This window comes from Desmodus rotundus, chromosome 11 (genome assembly GCF_022682495.2).
Source record: "Desmodus rotundus isolate HL8 chromosome 11, HLdesRot8A.1, whole genome shotgun sequence".
In the NCBI taxonomy this organism is placed as follows: Eukaryota; Metazoa; Chordata; class Mammalia; order Chiroptera; family Phyllostomidae; genus Desmodus; species Desmodus rotundus.
In genome coordinates, this window is record NC_071397.1 from 55148697 (window position 1) to 55170905 (window position 22209).

General features: G+C 34.0%; 1 protein-coding gene across 5 annotated transcripts in view; it reads right to left on the minus strand.

The window, feature by feature from the left end:
• The window catches only part of ASCC3 (activating signal cointegrator 1 complex subunit 3), a 327691-nt gene that overhangs the window by 180625 nt on the left and 124857 nt on the right, over nucleotides 1–22209 (minus strand). For all 5 annotated transcript variants that reach the window (XM_024551762.3, XM_045188637.3, XM_053914249.2 and 2 more), the window contains exons 11-13: nucleotides 16103–16267; nucleotides 12469–12645; nucleotides 10622–10693 (exon numbers count right to left, since the gene is read on the minus strand). In XM_024551762.3, the coding sequence (XP_024407530.2) occupies nucleotides 10622–10693; nucleotides 12469–12645; nucleotides 16103–16267 (414 nt within the window). The remainder of the gene's footprint in view (nucleotides 1–10621; nucleotides 10694–12468; nucleotides 12646–16102; nucleotides 16268–22209) is intronic.

The window sequence follows — 22209 nt, forward strand, 5'->3', positions numbered from 1 at the left end:
ATAATGTATAACATTTTTTTCTTTTGATATTTTGGCACTATACAAGAATAGAGTAAACTTAGTTTATATCCTCAAAATTTCTAAACATCATTTTGAGACAAAGTGTTCCACTATGTTCTGCCCACTTGTGCTATAACTACAGAAACCGTTGGTTACGACATTTGAAAAGCTCAAATGACTAAAGATACATATAAAGATACATATATCTTTAGTCATACATATATATATATGTATGTATAGTCATACATACATATATATATATATATCTGCATACGTGTGTATGTGCCAGGAGAATACAATGCACTTCAGGGGTAGGAGTACTGGGGGTGAGGAGAGGGGAGGGAAAAGTCATCACTAGCTTTTTCTTTTCTTTTTACGCTTTTGTGTTGATTCTCTTATTACAATAATGTATTTCTTCAGTAACTGAGAAATTCTGGGAGATTTAGGGAAAAAGTAATGTTAATAACAATGAAGGAAAAATACAACACAGATATGCCATATCAAAAAGCATTCCCTTTGTGAATGAAGAGAACATTACAAAGTTAATAAAAAACTTTTATATATATAATTTCAAGAATATAATTGGGTACTCTAAAGGTAAACTGCATTCAGAAAAAATGGGATTTTTGTGTTTTTTTTAAATGTAAAATATTAAAAGGGTTCAAAAGTTTCTCCTCCAGCACCTAATGAATAGAAATAAAATAACATATTAACTTAAAATACTTGGTGGCACAGATGATGTCTATATCATAAAAAATAAGTCAGATGGATATCTTAAATTAGAAAATGAGGTAATTTAATATATCCAACAGAAGTGACTATAAGTAGGTAAAATAATACCAAAGGTAAATTTATATAATGAAACATTTTTGATAAGAATACCAATACTGTGTCATTGATCTTTACAGCCCACAGGGGGAGAGAGTCCCTTAGTAAGGCAACTGAAGCAGCATTTGATGTCATTCCACATCTCCAGGCTGTTCTCCCCTCAACCCAAACGTCCAGTTAACCATGGAACTAAAGACTACTTTCTTAATTTTGCTTGAAGTTGGTTCCCACCCGATCCTTTAAGAATAAATTCAGACTTATAAACACTACTCTATCTCCATTTACTTGTCACAGAACACTACCCATGTGCCAGGTACTGGTGAGACCTTGACAATATGGTGATGACCAAAGCCAGAGAGAGCCCCTTTCCTTACGTGCCTTATAATCTTACAATGAAAAGTGCCATTAATTAAAAACAGCCAGAAAAAAGGTAAAACTGCAAAGAAACCCCCAAAACTGTACCTAGAAATATGAAGGCATACATGGTGTTAATATATATTTAATAATAGGGAGGTAAGGAGTCAGGGAAGTAAAAGAAAAGGTTTCTCAGAGAAAGGTGAAACCTGAAGGGTCTAGTAGAGGACAACAAAGCAGAGAATAAGGAAGAATGTGTGAGGCAGAGGAAACAACCTCTGCAAAAGCTCAGAGGTGAACAGAAGAGCATCTCTGTAATGTGGGTCTGAAAGAAGGCCAAACTGTGGGAGGTGGAAACGAGGGGCAAGGGGTATGTCATAAATATGGGAGGAGGCAATGCCCACACAATATAGGTACCCACGGTCCTTTTTAAAGATGCTCACTTTGTATCAAGTGTTGGAAGCAACCTAAGTGCCCATCAGCAAATGAGTGGATCAAAAAACTATTGTACATTTACACAATGGAATTCTACGCAGCAGAGGGAAGGAAGGAGCTTATACCCTTTGCAACAGCATGGATGGAACTGGAGAGCATTATGCTGAGTGAAATAAGCCAGGCAGTGAGGGACAAATACCATATGATCTCACCTTTAACTGGAACATAATCAACAGAAGAAAAAAGCAAACAAAATATAACCAGAGACATTGAAGTTAAGAACAATCTAACAATAGCCAGAGCAGAGAGGGGAGGGGACAGTGGGGAGAAGGGTTTACAGGAACTACTATAAAGGACAGATAGACAAAACCAAGGGGGAGGGTGGAAGCAGGGGAGGGAGGTGGGTTTGGCTGAGGTGGGATAGAAGGGTGGGGAGAAAATGCAGACAACTGTAACTGAACAACAATAAAAAAATAATTTAAAAAAAAAAGCAGCTCACTTTGTGCTCACAGTTGTTAAAATGCCTCCTTCCTTAGAACCGTGCTTTTATATTGCTTTGGGAATCTGTCTCATTTGGGGGAAGGAGGAACAAAGAAGGCTGACAAGAAAGCAGCATTCAAATAATTCACCAATAAGGTAACTTAGACAAATTTGATATGACAGAAACCCTGGTACCAAGAAGTAATCAGTGATGCTTGTATCTGGAGGAAGAAAAACTTTGGGCAAAAGGGCCAATGGAAACTTTCATTGTTAAAGTAGAGAATTTAGCATGGTAACATTTGTTTCAATTGTACATAATTAATCTTATATAAACTAAGAAGCAATACTAAGAAACAAAAATAACTCCCTTCAGATTGTACTAAGTTAAATCAATCTATAATTATTAGTGAATCTTAAAAGGTAGTTTCTTATTAGAAACAAACATCTACTAAAAACTTATAAACAACGAAGAGAAAACAAAATACACATCTGATTAAGGACAAGGCTGATGTTTAATATTAATCCAAGGTTGATGGTGACGTCCCCCCCTCTTTAACAGTGTAGAACCTTGAAACTGGAGGTAGATTTTTGAGTAAAAAGCTACTAAATAAGGATCTTGACTTTTTTTTGATAATGTAAAAAATAAACAAGTTAACTTACTAAATATGCCATAATCTCTGAGGAGGTTTCTAATTTCTGTTCCTATCACTGTAACAAAGTTTGTATAACAAGAAAAAATCTCAATAGATTTAAGGCATCAATTATTTTCCCATTCTGTTAGTTACACAGGAGGAGGGGAATTATTAACAGGAATGATAAAGCTGTACTTGCATTTGGTAACACAAAGAGAAGCTTACAGATGAGACGTCTCATTAGTTTGAGCAGATGGATCAAAATTAAAGGCTGAATCGCCAACTTTTAATTTCCCAATAGCCAAGAAGAGCTTGAAGTCTTACAGAGTATGACTGTTGAAAAGTCAACATGAAAAGATTTTCTCCATCTGTCATCACACATGCTTGAGTGGAACACAACTGCCTCCTACTGTTTTTAATACTTTCAAGGCAAAGCTGCACATAAAATCTATTAAGTACATAAGCATGGAAGTTTAGATGACTGGTACACCGAAACCCGTGGCACAGTGTGATCAGAGACCATTTACCCTGTTTTAATTTAGTCTCGATGAAGAAAAACAAAATAAATACATTGGTATATTTTTAAAAATTATTAATTTTTTGTCATGAAAATTATTTGCCTGAGGGTTATAGCTTTCTTTTTTTTTTAATGGACACATTATCAGTCTACTTAATAACAGTCTGAAAAGTAGCTGTTCTGATAAAATTATTTAGGAAAACCACAACTAGGAAGAAAAAACAAAATGTCAAAATGACCTGTGGCATAAGAAAACAAAATCAAGGTATATCCACTGGAAGGATTTTTAACTGGGATGGCAGAGAGAGGTGGTAGTTTTCTTGGACTAGAATAGGCTAACTTGTAATTTCTTACTGCTATACGCTAACTGCCAAAATATATTTAGGCCCTGGCTGGTGTGGCTCAGTGGATCGAGGGCCTGCCTGCAAACCAAAGGGTTGCCGGTTCGATTCCCGTTCAGGCCACATGCCTGGGTTGCAGGCCAGGTCCCCAGTTGGAGACATGCGAGAGGCAACCAATCAATGTATCTCTCACGCATTAATGTTTCTCTCTTTTTCTCCCTCTTTCTTCCCCTCTTTCTAAAAATAAATAAATAAATAAACTCTTTAAATATATTTAGATGGCAACAAAATAAAGCTAAAGTTTGTTAAGTATACAGCTCTACAAGAAATATGTTCACTTAATAACAAGGAAAAGCACCTTTACTGAATATGTAGCTGGGTGCTTAGTAACACTGCACTAATGTGCAGTTAGTTATGACTATAACTGAATTCCAGAGGCAAGGCTCTCTGCCTATCTGCTTTTCTGTGTCTCTACACACACACACACACATACACACACAAAACCCACATACAATTTACTGTACTTATATGTACACTAACCATTTAAACAGAAGAGTCTCTTTGAATGAAGCACGTATAGTCAGACCTTTCAGTCACGAGAGTTAGGCAGAATAATACAACTGAAGAACTAATTTGACTATCAGGACTTTAGATAATAGGGTGAAAAGACTGTTGAATTATTATTTTTTTCATTTTCCGATAGATGGATACATACAAATTCATTTGCTGAAATGTATCACTTGGAACCTTATACAGACAACTAGTGACTGGGACAACATTATATTCAACCTCATTAAGAGAGGAAAAAACACAACTCAGAAACTCTATACTATTGGGGAGTTCTTTGTTAACTTTTTAATAAAAGCACAGGACCACAGTTTAGTGAAGGTATTACTTCAAGGAGCTAGAAAAGAAAAAAATAAGCCAGTGAGGGGTTCTAAGTTCCTGAAAACAAACTTCCAACATGGGCCTCAGTAATCAAAGACCCCTGGGAAGTAGCAATTCTTGGGTGATGAATTAAATCAAGGATGGCTAGTTGTTGAAAGAGCTATCCACCTCAGCTTCTAAAATCAAAATGCGCAGCGGTCCTCCTTTCCAAGTATCCACACTACAGTTGCAGTCCTGGACACACTACAAAGGCAATCAGTAGAAGCTGGCACTTAACAAGCTAAATGCACTTACAGGCCAAACAGGATTTGGCAGAGCTACTTGCAAAGAAAAGACTTAAACAGAACAATCCCTTTGAAAATACTGAAACAGGAAAAGATTTTGGTCTGGGGCAACTTTTTCAAAGTTACACACATAATACAGGTAATGTAAAGAAATGAAAAAGATACGAGCATTGTTCTCTAAGTTGCAAAAGGGCTTTTAACTTGAGGTGACTGCATTAATGCAAAAGGCTAAAGTGCTACCTTAACAATTCAGTACTTGTAATCTGAAGACACTGGCTTGGGCATTTTTAAAAGTAGCAATACTAGAGGCAACTATCAACCAGTGGGCCATAGCCCTGATGCGTTATATTTCTCAATATCCCATCTCACTACAGAAGTTAAATCTTTGAAGATGAGGCAATTCATCACAACCCAATTATATTTACCAAGGAGTCCCCATAAACATGACACTATGCGAAGAACTCAACCAATAATATTTCCTTATAATCCAATCTTAATAGAACCTGTCCTATTGGAACACAAAACCTAAAGAACAATAATGCATAAAGTGCATTGATTAATTTCTTCAAATCTGACATCTTTAATTGAAGTGTTTATTTATATTTTAATGTCACTGTTTCTCTTTATGGTTCTGTCATATTTATGAATAAGGAAAACATAATAAATAGATTATAGAATCTATGGAAATCACTGAGAAAAGACAGGGAATAAAATACATTTTAACAGATGGAAAGACATACACCAACAGAAACTATCTTTGGGTAGTAGAATTAGCAATAATTTTTCCCCCTCACATTTGCTTTTTGGTATGTCCAAGGGTTAAATTTGTTTAAACTCTTTTTTTGTTGAGTCTCTTTTTCATCAGTCATATTTACACAACATTTCAAAAATACAATTACAAAGGTCAAAGACCAGAGGGTCACTGTATGAAGCAAAAACACAGGCAAGAACAGGCCTTTCTAATTGAAAGCATGTGCTCGCCCAAAGCAAAGCCTGAAAAATATACTGTGCAAAATGTGATTCACAACCATGATTTATAGGTACCAGGTGCTACTTACGAAAAAAGTTTCACTGGTACGACACCACTCTGTCTTGTATGACTTAAGATTGTGAAACAAATTAATAGCAGCAAACCCACATCAGATCATAACCTTACATCGCACTACATCGATAAAAGCATTCACACAAACATGGCCTTAGTTTATGAAACCCTACGTGGGTCTGCTGTGACAAAGAGATGATGTAACCAGTGCAGATGCACCACAGAACCATGTGGCAAGACCACACGATGTGGTCACTTGTGTCATATTTTAGGGAATTTATCCTAACTAAATGTTTGAACAGGAAAAAATTAGTAAGAAGAGAGATGACTGGTACAGTAATGCTGTCTTTGACAATATAAAGTTGTACGCATTTAAGCATCAATAATGGCAGAGTAACCAGTAACAGGAACAACCGATGTCAGCTTACTGGGAAAGAGACAGTGTGAAGTCTGGAGATGTGGCCTTATCAACACAAAGGCCTGTATTTCAATCCCGGTGTGACTCTTTACTTGCTGTATGACCCAGGGAAGCTACTTAACACGTTTTAGGTTCGTCTTCTCTTTTAACAAAAGGAGATAATAATGCTTCCGCCAGAGGCCTGGGAAGATTAAAAGTCCAAAAAACTTACAGGACATTGGTCATATAGACCCTGAAGTAAAAACTCCCTGTTCTGTCTTAAGAACATTAAAATTGAGAATACTATGCAGAAACAATAAAAAATGCTTATTGTTCACTAGGAAAACAGTGCATATAAATCTGTATAAACAGTATAACTATAATTTAGTAATGGACTGCAACTAATAATTAAAATTAAGGTTGAATAAGGAAAAGCCAAAGCTACTTGTACAAATGAATAAAAAGACTAGCAGGATATGTATAAAAATTATAATACTAATGTTGAAATGGTAAAATGACAGTGGAACTATGAAAGTTTTCCTCAGTCTTGTTATTTTATTTTTATAATTAAAAAAACAACGTAAAGGAGACATGTATGTTTTCCTATTCAATGGTATCATGACGACCGTGTGTGGGGCAAGGTGGGTGCCTGAAACAGTGCGGGGGCACCGCTCTGTAAAGTGCATGGTTTTCTGGCCCTATGCTGTACACCTGGAGCTGATGGGGAACAGTGGAATGCAAATTGTTATTTAAAAAATTAGTTAAAAATCCTACTATTATGAAAAACACACATCACTAACCATTCAAAACCAGGAACTGCGAGACCGGCAGCTACACCTCTGTCCTTAGGACACACAGCCTGGACGGGGCCACAGTTATCGGGCTCTACTTCTTAATTGGAGAGCGGGACGTAAGGACAGATCTGGGCAGGATCTCTGATCCCACAGTGTTTCCGTGGGCTCTCAAACTGTAATCACACTTGACACAGTCACCCAGAATGCCTATTTAGCTAGACAAGAGTGCAGGAGAAGGAAACAGCTTGGTAGTCTCACGCCCTTCAAAGGGTGACAATTGTGGGCACCATGACATACACACAAAGGGATGGGGAGCTGATGCGTATATGCGACTTCCACCTCAGCTCTGCACGCTCTCCCTTCCCAGGTTCCTCGTGCCCTAGAGCAGCTAGCGCTAAAGTCTCCTGTGGGTGTGATGCCCAAGTCTTTCTTTTCTAAATAGGAACCAGTACTGTGAATCAATCCGCAACTCCAACTCTGTCCTGCCAGGATTTAGAACTACTACAAATGCCAGCCCTCTGGCAGCTTTCATTTGGAAAAGTAGTATACTGAACAAATTTACACCAAGGATGAGAGAGCCAGTGGCAAGGTCTCTTCTCTCTCCACCAAGCACCTCCAGACAGCATCTGAACTATAAATCATGATTTTGAGAGAGAGTTGTTAGCCCCTATAATAACGAGAACCACATCAGAAGAGGAAGAGAATATAACCTTCCTAGGATCCCTTAAGTGACAACATTCTACTTGTATTTTTACCTACCTATCTGCTACTTTTCCCAACATTTAGGAATGGGCTGCATTCTATTTTTCTAAGAAAAATTTTATAATGTAAGATTATATGGAAAAAAGAATGTAATATAATAAATATACTTAATGAATAATTATGAATGATTACATGGTATATAAATTACATCACAAAGACTATAATGCTACAAAGATGAGTGACTCAGTTCCCCAAGCCTCAAAGCAGGTGTTGTGCTGGCAGTCATGGCATTATTCAGCCATTTACTTATGGAAGGATTTACTATTGTGCATGTTTACACGTGGTGTATGTATTTACCAGGCTCACTAAGAAAGAGGTCATAAAGACTGCTCTTCTTTATTTCTAAAACAGTGATTTCCTTCCACGAGAAGCAATCCTATGTTCCAAAGAAGTGGAGCGAGTGTCCACTTATCTGGTCATTAAGTGCTAAATGTGATGGAAGAAATGATGTTGAATGAGATGACACTATTCAAGGACCTGCTTACAGCACGGATATGCTGGACAAAGGGATGAAACAGGGAAGGGAAGGGCAGAACTGAACAGCGCAAGATCCTTACACACCTCTCAGAACTGTGTGCAACTTCAAACTTAGGAATTGTTTGTTTCTGGAATTTCCCATTTGCTGTTTTCAGACTGCAGTTGACTGCAGGTGCTGAAACTGCAGAAAGAGAAACCATGGGTGGGGATGGGGGGACTACTATATATGACATTCTGAAAAGGCAAAACTAGGGAGATGGTAAAAAGATCAGTGGTTAAAGGTAGGGAAGGATGAACAGGCTGAGAACACAGAGGGTTTTCAGGGCAGTGAAATTGTTTGTGGCTTTATAATAGTGGATATATGTCATCATACATTTGTCCAAAGCCATAGAATGTGTAACACTGGGAGTAAACCCTACTGTGAACCATGGCCTTTAGGCTGACATGTCAATGTAGGCGTATTGGTTGAGAGAAATGCACAGCCTGGGGCAGGATGCCGATAGTGAAGAAAATGTGCTTGCTGGGGTGCAGGGGTTGTATGGGAACTCTCTGTGTTCCGTTCCCTTATGCTGTGAACCCAACACTGCTCTAAAAATAAAGTCTATTTTTAAAAAGTTTAATGAGAAAACATTTAAATATTTACTACATATTTTTAAAACAGCATGTAATTTTATAGACCCTTTAGCTAGTAAGTTTCTACCTTCCATAATATAAAAGTTGAAAAGAAATGTCCATGGCGTTACATGTACCCAATTACACTGAATTTATCCTGCTCTTTTATAAATACTGGTGGCCATATAGGACATTTCTTTCTTTTCGGATTTTCTGTGAAATCCTAAGTTTCTCTAGATAGCATTTTAGCATCATCAGACATTCACTTAAACTAGGTCTCATGAGGCAATCTAGAACAGAGGTTGGCAAACTATAGCCTGCAAGTCAAATGCAGTTGATGTGTGTTTTTGTAAATAAAGCTTTATCGGAACACAGCCATGCCCAGCTCTTCATACGCTGTTCATGCTGCTTTCATGCCACAGCAACAGAGTTGAGTAGCTGTGACAGAAAATATAAGGTCCACAAAGCCTGAACTATTTACCCCCTGGCTCTTTTACAGAAAAAGTTTCCTGTCTCCTGACCCAGAATAAATGATTGGTACTTGGTACTATTTTTTGATCTACAAAAAAGAATACTGGCCTCTTATATTTCTTTACTTGTACATGATAAGCAATGCAACCCACAAAGTAATTTTATAATGAGGATCAAAGAATACCACTGATAGAAAAATTAGTGAAAATAAAGTGATATGAGACAATGGTTGCTGGAGACTCGACACCCACAAGGCTGGATGGGTAAATGCCCTAATAAAGTGATAGGGACGATAGGGACGTGCCACTTTACTTCACACAGTACCTAACTTTCTTTATCTGTCCAATGAGGATAATAGTATCTGCCTCATTGGCTGCTGGGAGAATTCAGTGAGATAATCAAGGTAAGGTAATTTTAGCTGTTTTAGGCATTTACTAATCACGAGGTAAGGTAAGCCACTAATATAAGTCAGTCATGATTTTTTTCCCTTAAAAGTTATTCTTAAAATTAAGGACATTCTCTTGAGATTAGCTGAAAAACTGATTTTAAAGCTTTCTTAAAAAGGGACAAAGTGCATCAGGAATGCTCGGTAGGTGTGTTCCATACTCTCGAGTCTAATTCATCTCTGACTGCTTTCTACCTCGGGGCTCCACACAAGATTTAGTCTGGAAAAGAAAGGATTCCACTCTTCTCACAACAAATTTAAAAATGAAAGAACCAGAAAATATCTCATTTTACATGCCATATTTTTTAGCCTAACAACATGGAAAAAAACAAGTGATTCAAAGAACCATACAACTGGGCAATGATTAAGTTTGACTGTAAGCAACTGTTAGCATTCCACTTTTTCTTTAAAAATCTTGATTGGAGCACTTGAGACAATGGAATTTAAAAGTGAAATTGCTTAGTTTCCAAACACCATAAAACAATATAAAACTTTATTATATCTATTTCAAATGACACTACTTCAGGAAATCAGAATAATATAACACTTAAAAACTTTCACATTATGTTAAAAAATTTCCATTAAAAATTTTGAAGTATAAGAACAGTTTGGTGCTTTAAAAAAAATTTTTTTCAATTAAAGAATAAAATTATTCTCTTTCATCTACTGAATAAAAATAGCAAACAAAATAGATTGACCTCTCAATATCAGGATGCTTATATTATCTACAAATATTTTATTACCTACTGAACTAAAAAAATTATGAAATAAAACCTCTCAGAATTCAAGAAAAATTTTCTTAACAGCATAATAATTAATCACTTTAATCACTAAGCATTGTCTAAAAACAGGATAAAAATACCTGGTGTCCAGCCTTTACTTGCTTCAAAACACTTTCATAGCATACTTCATCCATGTTATTCAATTGTTGCACCTTAAAGTGTTTAAAACGTTAAAAAAAAAATCAAATGAAGCAATTACAAACCTTCTAACTACAAAAACCTGCCAATTATAATGCATCTTTATTTACTTTCAGACTAGCTAGAACTCAGAAATAGCAAATACAATATAAATATCACAATGTAATTTAAAAATACAAATAAAAACACATCATAGGATACTTTCAAGAGTACTAAATTTCTGAGAGTGCCAAGTTTTTTAAAGACAATAATTTAAAGGATAATAAAGTAGTCGTACATATTTTAGAATAATTGTAAAGTTCTTTTCTCTGCTTTCCCTAGACAAGCCCATTCTTCAGCCATTCTTCTATTTCATTCTAAACTTCAAAGTTTTCCTGTGTAATTCTCAAAATCACTAGAACACTACCAATAGAATATTATGGTATATAAAAGTGAAATGTAAAGAAACGTGCTGTTTCTGTAATGCATATGTAGAACATATCCCTGATTAATTGGAAATTTAATATCAAATTCATTAAATTAAAAAAGGGTTTCATTTTCCTTATTAACGATGAGAAAGTTTTCAGTCAAAAAGGAGGTAGTTAACCCAAAGGAATAGGCATGGACACAGGCTGTATCTCTTTACTTAACATTTATTAAGAGTTTGGAGGGGATGAAAATGTTATATACATCTGAAGTGACCATGGTTTAGATTTTTTGTTTTAATAATGTAAACACTTTAGCATTCTGAAATTCATGTTTTATACTGACTGAGGTGGGTAAGATACTCACAAGGTAATTTACTCCCCATCAATGATTCAAGAAACAACCCTACCACATAAAACTGCTGCTAATAATTTTTCAGTGTATTTTAGGTTGAATTCTAGCCAAAATCATGACCTATATTGAATCAGATACATCACACACACCATTTTCCAATGTTCTTCCGTAACAACTGAATCACATCATGAGTTTCTGAACTTTCCACTTATATATCTAACTACTTAAGTCACAATGTTTTATGACTATATTAATTATATATTATTATATAATATTATATATAGCATAATTAGATATTAATTATATAATTAAATATATTATTTAGTACAATGAAATATATTACTTAATGAATATATTTAAATACATATTGATACATAATTATATATTAATTACATGTAATTATAGATATATAACGATGTATTATAAATATAATATAAACTATATCACATATTAATTATATATAATATATTATTTCAATATATTCAATACATTAAATATATTAAAATGACATATTAATTATAGATATGTTAATTATATATGATTATATTATGTATTGTAATATGTTATATATAATATATAATTAATATAGTCATTATAAAACATTGTAAGTTAAATAGAGCACTTCCCTTAGTAGTTGCTACCATGAAATTATTTTTTACTTGCATATAAGGTTATTTGTTTTAGATAAATAATATATCAAAATATGTATTACTGGTTTAATGATAACCTTTTATTATTTAACACTGGCTTTCAATCGTATCAAAATAACCTTTTGAAATGTATATTCTCATATAGAATTTGTGTTCTGAAGAGAATACAAAAATATACATTGATAACAGCAATGCAAACTACTACAAGCAACTTTTTGGTAGAGGCATTACTCTTCTACATATACTTAAGAAATTGTTTGACTTTGTCTAAGATTTTATATTTGTAATACTACTGAAATGGTCCTTTGAAGTCTCTAATCCCAAATAAGTATTAAACAGAAATATTTTAGAAAAAGTATAATTATTAAATTAATATTTACCTTATTTGCACTTTTAACCCCCAGAAATGTCTGTCCAAGAGGAACTGGTCGAAAACGGCCATCAAAGTAGAAAAGTCCAATGTAGGGATTAACGTGTAGAAATGTAGCAACATCGAGGTAGTTGGGTAAGGTTGCAGAAAGTCCAAGAATCCTTATCATACTCTGTGTGGACTCAACCTATATGGATTATTTTAATTAATGTATGAGGTAAATTCAACACATCTGGATTTTTATTGTTTACAAGAAATGTTAGTAAATATAAATGATGAAACATTCATAATAAAACAAGATTGCCCAAGGAATACAGAATAATAACACATAACCTAAAAGACAGATCATATGAAGGAAAACTGGCCTAAAGGTGACATCTTGGATGATATAAAATAATTAAAAACATAAGTTTAGTAGATTTCCTGAACTGGCAAAATCTTATTAGTTAATGTTTTCTTTTATTTTCCTAAAAATGCATGAAGGTCACAAAGAACCGCAGTATATTCCATAAGTAAAAGCCACATTCTCTGATGACAATGTTATATACCTAGAAATATAAAACAAAGGGAATGGCCAAAAACTTCTATTCACTTGACAATTAAAATGTTATTATGATCCCATGATATCACTAACAACAACTTGATAGCACTTTTCTGCAAAAGCTGTGGATAAGTTTGCTCAGTCAAAGATTCAGTGGGTGTAAGCAAAGTTGGCCAATGTGAGTGATATGGATACTTTCAGAATTACCCACCCATCAATACTGGCTTAAGACTTAACCTTTAGCCAAAGGCGATAATGCTACTGAGTAAGATACAGATTCACACATACAGAGAGATATGGATGAAAATTAAAGCACAAATACATACACTACTTTTTACTATGAATTTGCTTTCACTAAGGAAATCTTACAGGTATCAGCAAAAACCGAAACCCAACCAATCAAAAACTAAGAAACTCTAAATAAGAAGAGAAGATGACCACATCCATTATTTAAGAAATCTCCCTACATGTTGTGATAAAAACACTTTATAGGAATTAGAATGGCCATTTTTAATTATACAACAGTCCTAAGTAGCACTGATGGTGATTTGAAAGGAAACAAAACTAATTTTTGGTTTTAAAATCATTATTTACAGCACAAGGGTTATTAATTTTACCCTACAAACACCAGAGATACTTTTCTACTAAAAATCCATTTTTAGAACTGTTTTTTTAATCTAAAAACGTAATTATTCTCAATACAGATAAGCCCATGTGAGAAACACATTCTTTTAAATAGGGATAATTTGTAACTATATCCTAAGCCAAATCTCAAAGCTCTATATGCTATACATATTCACCTAAAATTATTAATTGTTAAAAACCATAAAAATTAGTATTTTTCAACTTCCTCTCTTTCATTATCCCCAAAACTAGGCATAGTTTTTTTATTATATTTTTCCTCACATAAAAATCAAAGTTTGAATAGTCTCCCTATTCACTGAAAACAGTTAGGAAGACAATATTAGTTCAATGTTGTTAAATGCAACATATTTGGCCTTTCTTACACTTTTCTCTTTTCCAAATTTCTCTCAATTATTCCAAGTGTGTTGTGAATTTAATCCTTATTACCACCATGCAACTCAGAACCAGAAGAGAATCTACACTGCATTAGAATAGCTCCCTATGGAGCCTATTACCAATGTTGCAGTGCTGTGTAAAACACTGCCATCTACTGGGACAATCTGATCATCACAAGGAATTAATAAAAATAGGTACTTTGCTATTTAATAACAATAGTTGCGAGTACTGCACTAGTACATTGAAAATATGAGAAGACTCACACACACCCTTCTCTCAAGGAAATCAAATCTAGGGAATACAGGTGAAGGTATAATTAATTATAGCAAGCTGTGAAATTGTAAGTAATACTGTTAAATGCTAAAAATGTGCAAAGGGAAGTATAAAGGGAACCCAAAAAAGGTGAACTGGGGAACACTTTATAGAAGCAATATTTGGCAGAGTCAAAAGAATAGGTTTTCAACAGATGGTAGAAGAGCAGGTTTTCAACAGATGAGTAGAATGATGGAGATATAAATTTTCATTTTTAACTATTGATCTCATAACCAAAAATATACTCTGATTTTAGTACAACAAGTTTCATCTTTGAAAAAGGGTCAGTGGTACTGGAAAGGAAGTGGAGAAGGAACACATAGTTTTGTGTGGCTGGAACCTAAGGTAGCTAAACAGCATGTAGAAGTTAAAATTAGATCAGAGCTTCAATAGTCTTTAATATCCAGCTAAGCAATTTGAACATTTTTCTTAAGATAAAAACAAGCAAGTCACCGAAAATTTATGAGCATAGTAGTGATAAACTATATAATTGGAATTTAATTATATTATGGAGTTGCCAATGTGTTGGATGTATCAATATATATTACACACAATATATTGTATATTTCTATATCATATCAACACACATATTTACATAATTATATTACATATATAATAAACTTATAGCATAACCTTTATGTATTTATTTTATATATTTAACTTTATATAGGTTATATTTATAAATTACGTATAAAAATTATACCATTATGCATTTACAAATAATTTTTAAAATATTTATATATTTAGAATGATTGTTTCAAAATATACCTTGTATATGATACAGTATGTTTTTGTGTGTCTATGTACATGCACAGACCTAGTTTACCCCTCAAATGGGAATGCTCGAAAAAGAAGGATGGTCTGGTCAAAGTCTCTAGTAACCACGACAATGACAAACCTGGTAAATGTACCAATGGTATTTACTTGACCTCTAATGTACTACAGCTGCAGGAAAGCCTTTATCTTGGTAATGCTTTTAGCTGATGGACATGGTCTCTCTCTAGGTGACTCAATCTAAGTAAACCTGGAATATGGATTCAGTGATGTATTTTAGGGTGGCATGGCTCCCTAAAATACATCACTGAAGTATGTAAGTACCAGTGTATAAAATCAAATCAACTCATGATCAAAACAGTTCTCCTTTGTGTAAATGATTCTCTGCATATTCTTTGGAGATCTCATGGGAAGTACGGCTCAGAGCAGATCGACTGCAGCAAGAGAAGACCTGGACAGCAGTGAGGGCAGTTTCAGACCTGTTTTCTTTACCTGTGTCGTACATACGCCACAACAGAAAATAATCACAAGACACTGCTGAATTTACCAACTGTAGTTTGGACTATTTAATAGTTACCACAAAACTAGAGACAACATGTACATGTCTCTTAAAACATAATGTTAAGATTATGCATATTAGGTGATTATATCTCATTTTATCTAATATAGAAGAAAAATATAAATCATTCACATCTGCTTCAGGGCAAAGAGTTGGTCTAACACATTTTAACACTGCTTAGTCAGTGATTTAGCTCTACAATATAGGTTGAGAACAGAAGTTTTCCAGTACTTATTTTAAAGAGACTTCAATAAATTAAGACTTAGAAGGAAGATACGGTTACTTTTAACATGAAAACAAAATAGCTGAAGTTTTCTGCCTAGTAAAACTAACTTTGTCCCCATGAACAATACATATTAATATTTCTCTGAATACTACATTTCAGATAAAGAAGTTACTCATCCCTCCAAAATGAGCTTTTAAGGAACTTCCTCTTACCTGCCGTAAAGTACGTGCCACTATGCTTTCTAATACGGGTCCTCTATCTTCATGCAGCAAGTGAACTTCATCGAGAATAAGGAGCTTTACAATTTGGGAAACAGCTACATCCCCAACACTCTTTCTTGTCACGACGTCCCATTTTTCTGGTGTGGTCACAAGCATCTATAAGACAAGAAAAGATATTAAAAAGGTGAAAAAGTCACATGATTACTTAAATTTCAACTGTGTCATTCAAAAAGAAATACGATTGGCTTCCTATACACAGATCTAATAAAATGTGTTAGAATATCCCAGAATGATATCTACTTCACTGAAGGCAATGGTCACTTCACCAGGGCCATTCTCTACATTCTGTTAGTAAACAGTTATTTAAAACTCAATGAGGTAATTGATCTTTATATTGCAGGGTGAAGTGTTCAAAATAGACAAGTTCTTTTAAAAAGCATCTTACAATGTAAAAAACAAATGACACTACCTTTTAAGTCTGCATACACTGACAACGGTCTTTATTTGAAGAGGGACAAAGAAGTGAACAAAACATTAAATGGAAATGAGAAAGGAACCAAGAATTTACTCTAGGAATGGTCCCCTGTTTGTACCTACCCAAACTTGGAGGAAACTTTCCTACTGACACCCAGTTTAAAAAAATGCCTGAATTTCAACTATATATACAGTACTTCTACTAGCAACAAATATAAACACTACAGCATCACTAGCAGACAACAGGAACCCAGACAGTGAGTTCCTAGTGATCCAGGGCATACGAGTGAGCAGGAGGTAGGCCCAGGGTGCTTAGGAGAACTTCAGCAGACCATTTGACATGGGCCTTTGATTAAATATCTATTTTCTTTTTTACATGTTGAATTGTCTGTGTCCTCTAAAAAGCATACTGTGGCAGAGAAAAAGATAACAAGTTTAATGATATCTTCTACTATAACAACATTACATTAGGAAATAATCCTGTAAGTGGATAATTCGAAGAACACATGAGGTAACAAACTGAAACCAAAGCTATTCTTAGCCAGTGTATCAGGAATCACAACACAACTGTGCTTTGAGGAGGTTAAATGAACTGGGGGTTGGACACTCTTGTATGTTATTTCACGTATGTTTTGAAGTCACCTACAGGGATGACAAAAATCCTTTTTTTTTAGATTGCAACTGCTAAATAAATTCTTAACAAATGCACAATCCAAATTTGTCAACATACCCTGATATATTATTAGAGATATCACTGCTATCATTTTGAAATGAACTATACTGACCACAAAATTTAACTGATGTACTTCAATACAACATTAATTGGCAAGCTGTAATGAGACAGATTAAGGAATTCATGTCTAAGGTGTGAAATACTACAAATTCAAAGCTACCTAGTTAACTTGCTAAAGTTAAAGGGCAATGTTGAGAGCACATCAAATTTTATGGAAAAAAATATGCTACTGGAACTAAGTATAAATGGATGCATAATGAATTCTGAGATCTAAAATGGGTTGAAAAACTCACTGTGAATTAATTAATATCTCATATTATAAATTATTCTGCCTTGAAATATGACAAATTTAAAATGACCCAAGATATATTAACAAATGTACATATTATTGTAAATACACCCAGATCACTTACTAACAACCTTTTTCATGAAAAACATGCTTATCTCTTTTCAAAAACAATTCTCCTAAACTCTATATTTATGTCATATTAAATTACAAAATACCAAGTTTATTAGTAGTAAATATTAGGAAAGCTACAAAGTACACCATTAAGTTATAATAATAAATACAAAGCTTGGCCACCTACTTAACCATAAACATAGACTACTGGGCCAATACTTTCTTATAATTAACTTATCAAGATACTAATGTGGTGACAATTAAATTGTAAAATCAGATTTTTCAGATATCAGAAAAATATACCACCAAATCTTAAAAATTCATTTTGGTATTTTGTTCTATACTTTACTTTCAGTGTAGTGACAAGTGGCTTCATTTATTTCAATATTTCATTACTTCAGTTCTCTGATCTCAAATGGCTAGAAAGTAACACACTTGCTTAATGAATCGGAACTTCTGTAAGGCATTTCCACCTGCTCTTGTATTAGAGCATGTTGGGACATGGGTTAACTGTCAATATTCTTACTGTCAAATTAAATTTCTCTCAATACATGTCCTTATGCCCTCAGGAGTATAAAAGTCATTCCAAACTGTTCCAATTTCAGCCTGTCCACTAGGAAAATGACACAGTCGAGATGATATATGCCACCACTGTGCCGAAGATTTGGTGTATTCAGTTTTAAAATGTTCATCCATTTGACAGCAAAACCAAATGACTTGACAGGACCTAAGACTAATCAAAACCAATTCATCTGGTCATTCACTTAAACATTAATAATGACCATATTATCTTTTGCCTTTAAAACTTTGTAACTTAGAGGAAGTCATTTTATCTCTCCTTCCCTTCCCTCTCCCAGCTTTGTTATGATAGACATTTAACACATAAATTTAAGTGTACACTGTGATTTGATACAAATATATATATATTGCAAAATGACTGCCTCAATAACATTAGCGAAAGCCTGCCACTCCTCACATAACCACGTGGTTGTTCCATATACCTGGTGGCCGCTGTATGTCTTCTTTAGAAAAAAATGTCTATTTAAGCCCTTGCCCATTTTTTAATTGGATTTTTGTGCCATTAAGTTTTATAAGTTTCTTACATATTTTGGACATTTACCCCATTTCAGATAGTTTGTCAACATTTTTTCCCATTCCATAGCTTGTCTTTTCATTTTGCTGATTGTTTCTCTTGCTCTGTGGAAGCTTTTCCATTTATTTTTTGCCCTACCTGTTTATTCTTTTTTGTTCCATGTGCTTCTGGTGTCATATCCAAAAAATAATCCCCAAGACCAATGTCAAGGAACATTTCCCCTATACTACCTTCGAGCAGTTTTACAGCTTTGGGTCTTACAATATGTCTTTACCCATTCTGAGGTGCATTGGGTGAGTGGTGTAAGATGGGGGTCATTTTCATTCTTCTGTCTATAGGTGGTGACTACATTAGTATACTTACTTTAGAAAAATGTATCGAGCTGTTCATTTACAAGTTTTGCACTACTGTGTGTGTATATTTTATTTCAATAACAGTAAGATGTGTATATACATGCTATATTAAGTTTACGTAACTTATAATTAAAAACAAAACTTAAATGGCAAGAGGAGATACCAGAACTGAACAGGAATAAGAGTTTGCCAGACAAAGAAAACGAGAATATTCCAGGCTGTGAAAAAAATAAGCAAGTATGTTTTTTGTGCTTCTGATACTCACTGATCCACATATCATCTCTCGTCTGATCATGCGTACGAGCATGTCTTTCCATGTGCAACGCCAACATCTTGACAAAGGGACCAAATACGGAATTTTTCATGTAAGTCCAAATTCTTTAGGTTATTACTTGGAAATACTTTAGAATTTTTTAAAGTACAGATGACAGCTTCTAAATTTAGGCCAATTTCCTGTCCACTTATCAATCTTTTCCTCAACCAGAGACATTGATAAGCACCAAAAGCAAAAATATACGGAAGTTCAATATACTTACAGGAAATCTTTGACCCCAAAAGAGAAATTAGACACATAATTTAGACTGCATGACTCCATATTTCCTTAATGTTATTTTTGTTGCTCCTTATTTTAAAACAAAATGTATCCTTGTCTTTTCATATTTTTCATACTGAGCCCAGTCCATAAAACCTTCTAATTCCAATAAATTAAATCACTATACAGAAAAACACAATCCTAAAATGACTATCAACAATACATACCTAGCCTCAGAAACAGATAAATGTCTGTTACCTCTAAAAATCATCTGTTTTATGTTTAACACACCCTGTTATAGCTATTGTAAAGTTATATAAGTTATATTAATATCCTTTGAACTTCAACATTAAAAAAATAATAATTTATACTGTTGGTGTCATTTTTTTCCTTAAGGCAGATAACTATAAATTAAAACTAGATTTAAAATGTTAAATTGTTAAATCCAAAGCATATGAAAAGTTTAAAAATAAAAGTATACTTGCATGTCTTTATAATATTTAAAATTTATTCTGAAATTTTTGGTACTTAGATTGTAGGAAATTAGAAAAAAATGTTTAAACTAAATATATAAATGAATTTTTTTATAAAACAGAATGGTAAAATACCAAAATATAGTCAATAAAATCCAAGAGTATATTAGTATATTTCATCAAATCTCAGGAACCACAGATTATAAGTTACATTATTTTGTGTGTCACTAAGAAATTAATGAAAAGTACTATCAAATAAATTTTTAAAATGTGTCTTACAATTGATGCAATGTAGTTCATTTTAGTTGAAAATGTCAGAATCCATTAATTAAGCTAAAGAGCAGCATTCAGGAATTCTTGCTTAATACATCTTTTGTGGTAAAAACAGCCTGGAGTTGTTCCAAAGCACATTCTAATGCTATAGATGTAGACCAGACAACACTGCAAGATTTAGGAAGTCTGTCTGCCTTTGTAAAATACATAATCACATACTACTCAACCAACAAGCTTACAATTATATGAATGTTTTAATTTAAAGACTAAATCTAAAATGTCACATGGGTTAGATTCTATAAACACACAAATAATTGCAGTTATACTAACCTCCGCTACACATGTCAGCTCTGATCGATGGCCACAGTGCCTGTAATGGAGTCTGACAGCTTGGAGATTATACCTGCCCCCAGGACACCACAACCAATCCGTTAGTTCCAACTACTTTTCTACATTTTTTATGTTCCTTCCTCTCCCATCAATTCACACGCATGAGTGCGCCCTGACACATGTAAAGCACAAAGTCCTCTGAAGTACTACTTATACTTATGGCAAGGATGACAGCCTTCAATTATGGAATAAAAATACAAAAATTGGATAATCTTTAAATATGAAGGTATTCTTAATGCATATTCTTCATTGGAAAGATATGTATGGTCAAGCTAAAGTATAAAAAATGCAGTCTTGGTATTTTCATGTTTAAAAAAATTCTATATTATTTTAGTTAAAAATTTCAAAAGTAATATTAAATAAAGAAATAACGTATAATTCAATAAAACATTGCAACCCTTTTGAACGAAGAGAGCATGGAGTGCTGGGGGTGGGGGAGAAAAAGTCCCTATAACATATAATTCAAAGCTGAACATTTAAGAAAATACTTTCTAGACCACATGTGTTTACAGCTAGAATAGGATTTTCCTTACAGTTTTTTCGTTGTTGTTGATTTAAAACACTTTCTAAGAATCCCAGAACATACATACTAAAGTCTAGTGTGATTGGCATAAGCTTGTAAAGGATACCATCCTTCAGTTTTATCCTAAAACTTAACTAATTTCACATAATAGAGAAAAGTATAAAAATAGCTTATACTGCCATGTGCATCAACCATAAAGACCTTGCTCTCATCGTTGTAACTGCTTGTCCATGGTGCCCCGGGATTTCATTCCACTAAAGTCTGGGCAAGGGTCACAGACCACTTAACAGGGATTTTGCTTCTGCTCACACACATAGGCAAGTTCTTGACATGTGAGTAATTTGCGGTAGAAATCTGTCCTATGATAAGTCCTATTCTGTACAATTGGGATGTGGCTCATAGAGAGCAGGTTTCCTTGGTTTTGTAGTTTTCTCCCCCCAGATCAGACTGGTGAAAGTACCCCGTGAAAGTGGGGAACTATCCCCCTCACATGACTTCGAACATTCGACAGTCTCTACCTCTTCCTGCCACACCTGCAAAGCCCAGTTTGAGGGTCAATTTCTTACTAAAATGAAACACTTGAAAATGTCATATTGTAATATAAAAGTGCTAAAACCTCAAATGTGATGAGCTAAAAATATATTCTGTAGCTCTTCACAAAAATGATTCAAAATAATACCAATTTTTTTCATTTCCTCAAATAATTCCAGACATTCAATATTAAGAGTTTTTACTAATTCAAGAACAAATAAGCAAAAGTTTGTTGAGAAGAAGATGAAGGGAGGATTCTAAAGTCTTAAATTATTACAGGGTATAGGCTGAAAAAAATGAGTGCAAATGAGGAAACTACCTTT